At 37.2% G+C, this 11,563-nt stretch overlaps 1 protein-coding gene across 1 annotated transcript in view; it reads left to right on the plus strand.

Moving 5' to 3' along the window:
- Nucleotides 1-11,360, plus strand: part of COL4A1 (collagen type IV alpha 1 chain) — a 152,361-nt gene extending 141,001 nt beyond the window's left edge. The window contains exons 48-51 of the mRNA XM_032213042.1: nucleotides 2,788-2,965; nucleotides 4,274-4,388; nucleotides 8,806-8,978; nucleotides 10,534-11,360. Coding sequence (XP_032068933.1) covers nucleotides 2,788-2,965; nucleotides 4,274-4,388; nucleotides 8,806-8,978; nucleotides 10,534-10,615 — 548 coding nt within the window. The 3' untranslated portion in view covers nucleotides 10,616-11,360. The remainder of the gene's footprint in view (nucleotides 1-2,787; nucleotides 2,966-4,273; nucleotides 4,389-8,805; nucleotides 8,979-10,533) is intronic.
- The last annotated feature ends 203 nt before the right edge of the window (nucleotides 11,361-11,563 follow it).

Below are 11,563 nucleotides of genomic sequence, written 5' to 3' on the forward strand. Positions count from 1 at the left end.
ATTAACCTTTATATATAATCCAAAGGTATTTCTAATCTTCCTTTCATGAGTACCATACAATATTTGTATCCAATTATTACTCATCGTGACACTACACATTGTATACAATAGTAACATTATCAATTATTTATTTGACTATATCTATTGTCACTAAATTCACTAAGTTTAACTAGTTTTAAATTATACTCTTCTATCTATTAACCTGTATCTTTCCAGTAGCAAAAGTCTCATATCTTCTGCCATTTGTGGTGTCAATCCTCTAATCATCTCCTTAATCAACTTTGTAGGGACTCCTCTTAGCAACTCCTTGCTTATAAAATCTCTCATGTAATCTTGATGCCCTTCTTCTGTTTCCTTAATCATCTTATCTTTGATTCTCAGTGGTGTTATCAATGATATTGCTAATAAAATTTCTTTCTTTAATTCCATAAATTCTTTTGTTTTTTCTTCTTCTGTATCTTGCCATCTGGGATAAATTTCCCCTCCATTTAGTTCCTCTTTCAGTATTCCACCCTTTCCATTTTCAGAGGCAAACCAATCACCATAAATATCAGCAAATTTAATTTCGTTATATTCATTTTCCACTTCAATTTTTTGGGATTTAACCATCACGTTTTCCACTTGATAAACTTCTTCATCATATTTTGCTGTTAGATGCTCTAAATCTTCCAGCTTCTTCTCTATCCTCTCATATGTATTTGATAGTTTCTGTATTTCTGAGAATATCTTTTGCAGACTTAAGATTTCTTTCTGCTGATGAAATTGTGCCATTATCTCCAACTAACAAACACAGCTACTCTGACTTGGAAGGTTAACAAAATTAAGCATAGATTCACAATAACATTTTGTTTTCACTTTTTTTCTGGTTAAAAATATACTTCAAAGGGACATCTGTATGCTTTCCTTCTTATCACTCTCTATAACCAAGCAGTGAGAGCTTGTAGTGCTAAACCAAAATAATTAGTGAGAGAAAAAAGAATGTTTTGTTTCCAATACACAAACCTTCCAGCCTCCAAGTAGCAGTATTATGTTGCAATTTTCCTTGTTTCTTTTTGTATCTTTTTTGTATTTCAAGTTTTAAAAAAAGTCCGATTCTTAAATGTTAGGAGAACACCCACAGTAATGAAAGAGGAAAATTTTAGTCCATAGGTTAGAAAATAATAAAAGAAAAAAATAGAAGAAAACTTAATCCATTCATTTTAAAAGGCTTGCATAAATCCCATCCATGAAGATAGCATTTAAAAAGTAAGATAATCCCCTGTCCAAAACCATTCCAAATTTAATTCTGCTGCTTATTTCTTCTGTTCTTCAATTTAAATTAATTTTAAGTTTTTTAATAGGCAGTCTCTTTTTAAAACGGTAAAAGTTCCTCACCAGCTGGAAACACTTTCACTTTCCGCATCCTTCCATTTTGTAGCCGCCCCAATTTCATCAGCCTTGGCTGGATATTTTGTCGCCAGCTTGAAGAACTTCTCTTGCATAGATCAGGGACTTTGCAATGTCCCTGAGGTCAGTAAGATGTATTCTTCCTGTTCACCATCTCTTTGGGACAGTTTAGGTCCGATTGGACCACCCAGCGGCAAACGTATTGGCTGCGGTATCGGAGCATCGAGACCGCACATCCGTATCGGAGCAACATTGGCTCCTCCCAAGGTGTTGCATTCTTGAAACCTATCAGCCTCTTAATAAGCAGAACAAAATGCTTCTTATTTGCTTAGACTAATTTCAAAACAAATTTTCTATTTGAGATATTCACAGAGGAGCCACTAAGGTAGTGATGGTGAACCTTTTTGGTACTGAATGCCGAAAAGGGAGTGAGCGCTTGTCAGGGATGTGCTGCAGAAGAGAAGTGGGCATGCACATGCCGGGAAATGAACTTCCGGTTTCTGGCACGTGCATGTGCATCAGCCAGCTTGTCTTCCAGTTAGTGGCATGCATGCACGTGAGATGATCATCTGGCCAGTGTGCATATGCACAAAAATGGAAACTGGAAGACCAGCTCTTCTTGTTTCTGGAATTGCCGAATGCACAAAAAACAGCTCATCGTTGTGTGCACATGTGCGCCAGAAACCTGAAAGAGGAATAGGTGATGCCCTGCCTGCCAACCAACATGGCTCCATGTGCCACTTTGGACACGTGTGCCATATGTTCGTAATCACAGCACTAAGGCTTCAAGGCATACTTTTTGAAAGTATCATAACATTGATAAGTTCCCCACTGTCTTTGGAGGAACCAGATCCCTTTTTTAAAAACATTTTTTTTTTATTTTTACTAAACAAACAACACACACAAAAATAACCATCTTACATTACTTCTTGTAGAAAGTGTGTCAATTGGTTACAATTAGCTTTCGTGCATCTCTGGAACCAGATCCCTTTATTCTTCTCTGTCCCTGTGAATGTCATTGCTTTTCTGTATACAGCAAAGAATAGTGTTTGTGTGACTTTGCTCACTTTTTACTCTGCAGAAGAAGAAAAATTCTGAAGTCTTTTTACACTTTGAATCTCCAACAAAGTTGAAGGAAATAATCCTAGCAGATACCAGGCCACATCAATAACATTATACCTGCTATGCAAACATCAACAGGACACAAACCCACACAGTGTAGATTTAGCCATTTCTATTGCTACAGCTTGAGAAAATGGATGCATTCAGCCCTGCCACAACCACTACACGAAGAGCATTTCTTGTTTAGCCCTTCCATATACTACAGTTGTCCCTTTCTACATATCTCAGTGTTACATAGAATGAATGATGGAGATTAACCTGTCACTTTTGGTTTTTCAGGCTCTGCTGGAAGCTGTCTACGTAAATTCAGCACAATGCCTTTCCTATTCTGCAACATTAACAATGTCTGCAATTTTGCTTCAAGAAACGATTATTCTTATTGGTTGTCAACCCCTGAGCCCATGCCAATGAGCATGGCTCCTCTAACAGGAGACAGCATCAGGCCTTTCATCAGCAGGTAGGCACCAGACTCACCTGAGGAATTCCTGGCAGATCCAGGTGTCAAAAACCTGATCCCCAACTAATATGAAGATCAGATTGGCAGATTTTGCATTTCTTCCACTATTGGGATCATCACAAATAGACAGTTCAAAAGCATCATGTGTTTAAAATTCTTGGACAATATTTGCAGTTGTTGTTGAAGGTGGAATTCTATCTCTTGATCAGTGGGAATTCATTTTCCATAAGATGATACTTCCATAAGAAGATCCGTCTTTTATTCCTAAAAAAAACCTCCTCGACTTATGACCACTGGCTTTTAAGTGAGTTTTGCCCCATTTTATGACCTTCCTTACCACTGCTGGTAAGTGAATCATTGCAGTTGTTAAGTTAATTACATGGTTGTTAAATGAATCTGGTTTCCCCATTGACTTTGCTTGTCAGAAGGTCGCAAAAGTATTCACATGTTCCTGAGACACGGCAACTGTCATACATACATGCCAGTTGCTAAGAGTTGGAATTTTGATCACGTGACCACAGGATGCTGCAATAGTTGTCAGTGTGAAAAACGGCCATAAGTCACTTTTTAGACCTGTTGTAACTTTGATCATTAAACAAATGGTTGTAAGTAGAGGACTACCTGCATTTATTTGAGGTCATAGCCCTAATAGTCCTTTGGTCTGAAAACTGTCTCTACAGAAGAACAGAACAAACTTTTACCTTGCTCTTTTTCATATGAGAAATTCTATTGAAACTTTATTTGCCTTCCTCCTTTCCCGGAGAATTTTCTTCATTTTTTTTCTTTTGGAAAAATGTTTGTCCATCAAAAATTTCAGGGAGTTGTTACTTTGCCTGCAGTCTGTAGTCTGGACCATTAAGGACAAGCATTCCATTTCTTCTTCAGCCTTCTATAACACTGAATTCCTTAAAGAAATGTATAGCTATTTAGATCTAATTTGACATCACTTTTAAATATTGCAGATGTATTTTTTTCCTTTTACGATAGCTGGTGGATGTTCCATTTTCTGAGGTCAGCTCCTAGTAACAATTACAAAAAAATGGCTCATATTTTTTCTGCCCTGTATTTGCAGTATAATGGTTTACAGTATTTCTCAAGATGCTTCATATTAAAGATTGTAAACTCATTGGTATACAGCTTTCATACTGGATGGATCTGTGCTGTTGATACTAAGATGGGAAAGGATGAGCCAGACTGAACATACTGTGGCAGAGCTGCCCTTGCAGTTGCTTGTTTGTAAGACTGGAGGTTCAGCTTTCAGTAGTTAGAAGGCCTAATCTTGTAACTCTTATGTCATCTCCTTCCTAGGTGTGCTGTGTGTGAGGCTCCTTCTATGGTGATAGCAGTCCACAGCCAAACAGTTCAAATCCCACCATGTCCAGAAGGCTGGAACTCTCTGTGGATCGGCTACTCCTTTGTGATGGTAATGGACACTGAGTTCCAGTTCACATCATAAAGCAAAAGCAGCTATGTTGATTTTTTTAAAAAAGAACAAAATTCCAAACTCTATAACAATACTTCCATTAGTTCAGCTGTGGGTTTGCAAAGAACAGCAAGCTCTCTATTTTAAAGAGCTCTTCAATAGGGAAGAAAATCAAGCCATCAAGGAAAATTAAAAGTTAAGGGGTAGGGAAGGCAGGAGGTTGAAATCAAAGAAAGATTGTGGCCAGCATTTCAACCATTTCTGCTCCATCCCAGATTGCAGTTCTTAATTGAATGCTGGAAGGAGAAGAGAGACATTTGCAAATTTTAATGTTCCTGATCTGGAAAGGATTCAGAAACCATTGTGTGGCTCTTTTATATTTATGTCAGTTTTGGAAATGTGCTTAGACTTTTTTTCCTTTTTCTTATTGTTGTTTTCTGCAGTTACAGAAAACATTGTTTATATTGTTTTGAGATAAGGCTGATGTGACAAACCCTAGTGGAAAAGGAGACCGGCTAAGAAAAACAAAATATTAATAGAAAAAATAACTGATAAGGATTTTTCTTTAGGGTAATTAATAAGGTTTATTCTGTAAATATGTACAGTACCTTGCTTTAGGTTCTGAAGTCAGAGAACACAAATGCTTTCAAAGCTTATTATAAGATACAGAAGTTCAAATTATAATTGGTCCTCATATTTGGAAATATAACATCCAGATGTTAATGTCAAAACTATTTTCATTTTTCTGACTCTGATGGACAATTCATGAATAACATTGTTGGAACTAACAGGGTAGTTCTGTCTGATAAAGAAGCCACCCTTACTCCCCAGAGCTAGTGAGCAGAACAGCTGTAAGAATAAACCTTACTAATTACCCTAAAGAAAAATCCTTATCAAAGTTATTTTTCCATTAATGTTTTGTTTTGCTTAGTCGGTTTCCCTTCCCACCAGGGATTGTCACATCAGCCTTATCTCAAACCAACATAAACAATAATGTTTCTTCAGCCATCACTGTAATTGCAGAAAACAACAATAAGAGAAAGAAAAAAGTCCAAGCACATTTCCAAGACTAAGACATAAATATAAAAGAGCAACACAATGGTTTCTGAATCCTTTCCAGATCCAGGACATTAGAGTTTGCAAATGTCTCTCCTCTCCTTTCATTTCTGTCAGACCAAATGTTCATCTCCTAGGAAATCCAAGATGGCTCACAAGCATCCTACAGCAGAAGCCAAACTAAGATTAAAACAGAAGAGAAGGCAAGGAACTTCTCCCCCTCACTGGGCTCAGGCTCACTGATTTAAAAGAAGAAAGAGCTTTTTGAAGACAAACATGAATTACATTGCCCTTGTCTTTTCCTTCATAACTGTTTCTGAAAAGTGTTGCAAATATGCAAGGCTCTGCAGGTCTCACCAGGACAAAGCATACTTGAGATGGAAAACAATTAAGGTGCTTGGCAAGTTACTAAAGCAGTGTCTCTGAGTCATGGGTTTCCTAATTCCTTTGATGATTTATTATGTGCCACCAGCTCAGTGTTTACTTTGAGCAACCATGCAGATGGATCTCAGGAGGATCTGGCTCCAGGCTGGCCCTTCAGGTCTTCCAAAGATACAATCATTGCCACTGTAGTTGAGTCCATTTATCTTGCTGCTAGTGATCCTCTTCTCTTCCCTTCCAGCATTCTCAGCATTATGGACTTTTCAAGGAATCCCAATCCCTAGTAGTCTATTTTCCTGGATCATCTGACTAAATGTTAAAATTTGAATAGCCAGTATTTTTCATAACATTCATATGTTACATTAATAACTTACAGGAATAGATTGTACCCCCAAGGTTATACATTTATGGTATTTTTCAAGGTTCAGTGCTAGATATTTGATAGCAACTCTTGCCTCTTCTGCCATCATTCAGCCTAAAGGAGAAGGAGTTCAAATTCAGAACACTGAATCTTCAAGACTAATAGCAAAAGACGGATATGTCCTTTAAAAATCCACCCAATTCTCCCTTGCCCACCAGCTAAGCGGTGAATTCATGGCTATTTATAATCATAACATCCTTTGAAATATCAGAAATTTGTCAGAACAATCTACTCTTTAGTGAAGTTCTGAAGCTCCCCTGTCCCAAGTGATATTTTAATTTTTAATACCCCAAAGTAACTGAAATGCCAGGGTGATATTGATTTCACATTATGAACAAACATTTAGCAAAAGATGTTTCCAGATCAAAATTATGAAGTTTATCTGGTGGTCATCAGTAAAGAGGACCTTCTGGCAATGGAAGAATATCTTTTCATCTAAATGAGAAAAAAACACTAATTACAAGAAAACATTCAGTATTTCAGAAAACATATATGAAAACATATATCACTTGATTTGACTTCAATTCTCCAGATATTTATGTCAATTTACAATATTGTCTCATGGATGGAAAAACAAAACATCTGTATTCCATAAAGATGGAATCTCACAACAATCTAGCTGACTGGTTCAGCTGTCAGACAATATAAAAATCAAAATAAGGACCAAAACATCATTCCTTTTAACAAAAAGCCCAATCCTGGATTTGTTTTCCCTGTAACAGAAAGCTAAAGTACCAATTTATGTCAGTGTTCCATGTCTGAAGTCCTTTGAGATACCTCATTGGCTTTGATACTCTTGGTTTCCAGAGCTCCTAGAATTAGCAAGGCAGAATTAATGGAGAATCCCAATCAGGAAGGAACTGCTAATCTAAGGATCCATTATACATTTTCTGCCAAGCCTTCTCCATCTCATAGTTTGGAGGCTGTATGGCAGAATTTAAGTTATTTAGCAGAGGCTCTGAAGAAATTGTTGCCTTCTTGGAAAGTTTCAAATAAAAGGATTTATGGCAGAATTTGGAAGGTCTTTTTGACTTGGTAATGATGTTTCCATCAGCAATCTTGCTTTTCCATTACAATTTGGGAAGTTAGAATGATCCACTCTCCATGAGAAAGAAACATTTTTAAAGAAGATCCTGCCAGTTTGCTACAGCAGCAGATACCATTTCAAAATTGGGAAAAAGCCCTCTGAAATACTTAAAAAATAAAAATGTACAGCAAGAATTGTCCTACTATTCGCCCATTTGGTATATATCTTTTTTGGTCAATGGAAAGCAGGACAATATTTAAAATAAATGGATATCATTTGTCTATATTCCATCTAAAATTATATTTGGAATAAACATCAGCCATATTTTTCCTCCTTCCCTCCTAATTTTTTCCCCTAGAATTTAATAAACGTGTCCAGTAAAATGTTCTTTTAACTTCAGCAGCCTGCAACTACTTTATAAGTTTTGCTTCAGTAAAGTATTGCTTCAATTTTAGCAAGTTATGTCTATTCTTTTTCATGTTATATTTGGGTTTAATTTTAATATATCCTACAAGTTTCTCCCATGCTTGTTTCTACAGACATATAAATGAGCTTCTCAGCCTTGTGTTTAAACATTTGGCATCAGTATCAAAACATCTCAGCAGAAAAAAACAACAATCACTGTATTTTTTCAATAATAAGCACTTCATTATGACAAACACTATGTCTTTGAATCAGTATTTCTGAACCTCAGCAACTTTAACATGGGTGGACTTCAACTCCCAGAACTCTCCAATCATCATGCTAAGATGCATGGAGTTGAACTGAGGTTCAGAAACTGATCTAGACATATTGAGAATAAAACATCCATCAATTCAATATAATCTTAGAAAGATATATTAGAGTTAGTTAGTACAACCAATTACATTTTATGGCATTTTCCTATGAGATCTTGACAAGATCCTTGTCTTCTTAAGCAAAATCTTTCTTCCTTAACTTTACTATGCACTGTATTTTAGTTCCTCAAATTCATAGAACTCAGAGCCAAGGCAATAAAATATTCCAGAAAATGACTGTTGTATTATGTTCAACTGTATTGTATGTGTTATGTACAATACTGTTGTAGTATGTGTATGTGTACAATATGTGTGCCTAAGGACCATCTCATGTTTTTCTGGATTAATTTGTGTAAAGTAAAATTAATTGATGTTTTGTGATCACATTTTACTAATTTCATTTGGAGTCCACTACAATTATATGCTCAGTCCTGTTTAAGGTAACCTAAACATGATTCTAAGGGGTAGAAGAGTGTGTGTGTGTGTGTGTGTGTGTGTATGTGTGTGTAGGACTGAAATATAAATCATTGATTAAAGTAGGATACTTTTTTCAGTACTCAATATTTAAAATAAATTTTAAAATATTAAACATTTTTGATTATGCAACCTATTTCAATTTACATTGATACAAATCAGTGCACTTCAGTTGACAGCCACAAAATTATAGCATACAAATATTTACTAGAGCTCCTGTAAAATAATGTGTAAAAAGAGCATTTGGCCATGTAATTTAATGCACTCCATATCTCTTAATAGCACACCAGTGCAGGGGCAGAAGGCTCCGGCCAAGCACTGGCCTCCCCGGGCTCCTGTCTTGAAGAGTTCCGCAGTGCACCCTTTGTTGAATGCCATGGAAAGGGCACCTGCAATTATTACGCCAATGCCTACAGCTTCTGGCTTGCCACAATTGAGAGGAATGAAATGTTCAAGTAAGTTGGAAACTTCTTTTGTTAGCTGCTCTAAGATAAGGATGTTTTTACTTATGTTCCATAGTAAACATACATTATGACTGGATGTGGTAAACTGCTTTGCAAGTATTATCTATTGTTGTTTGTTTCCTTATGTTTGTAACTGTCCCAGTAATAGCCAATTTTGAGTTGGACCACCAAGAGTGGTTTTAAGCACTGTAGGCAACGTTCCAGTAATTGAAAATCTGCTCTGTAAAACAATGTCTCCTCAATCTTTTCTGCTGTTTATTTCAGGACATATTATATGTTGCAGGCTTCATTTGGCTACTGTTTCCACCTGCTTACCAGGAATATACAGAGCATAGGAGCTAATTTGAGCAAATTGACAGTCTAATTTCTACCAGCAAAATATCAGACCACCATGTTTGTAGGCAGTTCTTATAACTTAGGATTTTGCTTTGCATCTGGGTTAAGGAACAAAGCTCATTTGATTTGTCCGTTCTGAAATTCCCAACTTCTTTGTATCAACTTGGAAAATCAACCAGAGTCACACTAGTGATATGAACAATAATATAAATCAAGTTAATTACAAATAGTCCTCTCTTACCAACCATTCATTCAGTGCCCATTTGAAGTTGTGACAATGCTGAATTATGACCAATTCTCAAAGTTCTGGCCATTGCAGCATCCCTATGATCGTGTGATTCGGATTTGGATATTTGGCACCAGCTTGCATTTAAAATGGTTTCAGCATCCTGCAGTAACATGAACAGCTTCCCACATGTAAATTCAATCAGGAAGTTGGCAGAAAATGTCACAAGTTGGTCTGGCATACCTGCACTTGCGCTGCATTGTCCAACTGCTGGCACTCAACACTGTGGCATTTACACACCAGCCTTCCTACATTTGCAGTCTCTCATCCATATCTAGCCTTCCTAAATTTACACTATGTCCTCCACACCCTGACCTTCTTGTGTGCATGCCTTACCATCCACCTCAGTCTTCCTGCACTCAGACATGCCATGCCATTCACCCCTGGCTTTCCTGTGCTTACGTGTGGCTTGCACAAGGCCTCCCCAGGCCTCCCTCAACTCACGTGTGACTTGGCTGGCCCTCCCAAGTTCTCCCCCATGGCATCCCCATTGCTTCTCATCTGATCCATGGGTTTTGTGTTTTGAGGTTATGAAAACAACTGGCATTTTTGTTGCTAAATGATGCAGGCATGTGATGTCACACTTTAAGACTACATCGCTTAAGAGACAATAATCCCAGTCCCTAATGCTGTTGTAATCCAAGGACTACATGTACATAAATGCCTCTCTCAATGATAGCTGGATATAGGACTGTAGCCTGAGTCTGCCAAACTCAATATGGCCTCATTATGTACTCAAGGGCAAAAGTAAGCAATCACACTTTCTCCTAGTGATTTTGACTTCAATTCTTCTCAGCTCCAGCAACTGGCCCATAGAAAGAGAGTGTGGAAATGATCATAGAATAAGTTTGGACTGGAACAACAAATCTCACCTTGCCATTGGCCTTTTCCTTGCTGATAGTGATTTTTGTTTTCAAATTTCAGGAAACCTACATCTTCCACACTGAAGGCCGGAGAACTGCACTCAAATATTAGCCGCTGCCAAGTTTGTATGAAAAGAACATAATGACTACCCTATTGTACCTAATTTCACAGTATGGTGCTATTTTGTTAACAGCAATGAAGCTTAGGCGTATATTCCTATGTACCTCATTGTTACCAGGTATAAAGCCATTAAGTGCCCTACAGGAAACTGCCTGACTGAATTCTCTGTTTTTTTGGCTTTTATTTGCTGAAGATACAGTGGAGACAATGCTTCAAATGGCACTCTTGAAGAAACCTGATTTTTGTATGTCAGTGTGATGCACTGAAACCTGGTTCTAAATTCACAAGTGGGAGGAAGAGGAAGGATCCAGTTCTGGGAGTTCCACAACTCCACAATTCCCTTTTTTCCATATGTATGCTTTATATATATATGGGGTTCTATCATAGTTAGGATAACTGTTAGACAAATTACCCCACAGACCCAGGATTTCTGGACCCAAAATATTGTTGAAGAGCAATATGGCACAGCAACATGCCAATTTCCTCTTGCATTGCATTCAAAGGACTGGATCAAAGAAAGCAGAGTTCTGGCTGAGGGATGGAAGGTTTCTGCTCTGTGGTACTACATGGCTCTTTCTAGTCTGCCTTCTTAGGGAAGTCATAGGGATGGACCAGTATGTGCGCAAACCCACTGGTGTTGAATATTTATATATTAGCCATTCTGCAAATGAAGCATTGAACGATCTTTAATTATAATGTATTTTTTCTCAATATCCACTCTCAGAGGAGCTATGAGAAATTATTAATTCTCCTAGATAGTGATCAAATTGGCTAGGAAAAAAACCCTAATCCACCACCAAGTGATTACTACAGTAATGTTCAGGCCTTCAGCAGCTTCTTTATGGATTTAATATTTTCAGAGTTTTAAAGCACTAATACACTGAATTACTTGATTTTAATATATATGACTTGGTGACTCTTTTAGTTAATAAACTCACATGCTTATATTGGGTTTCTATAAAAAAATATG

This window comes from Thamnophis elegans, chromosome 3 (genome assembly GCF_009769535.1).
Source record: "Thamnophis elegans isolate rThaEle1 chromosome 3, rThaEle1.pri, whole genome shotgun sequence".
Lineage (NCBI taxonomy): Eukaryota > Metazoa > Chordata > Lepidosauria > Squamata > Colubridae > Thamnophis > Thamnophis elegans.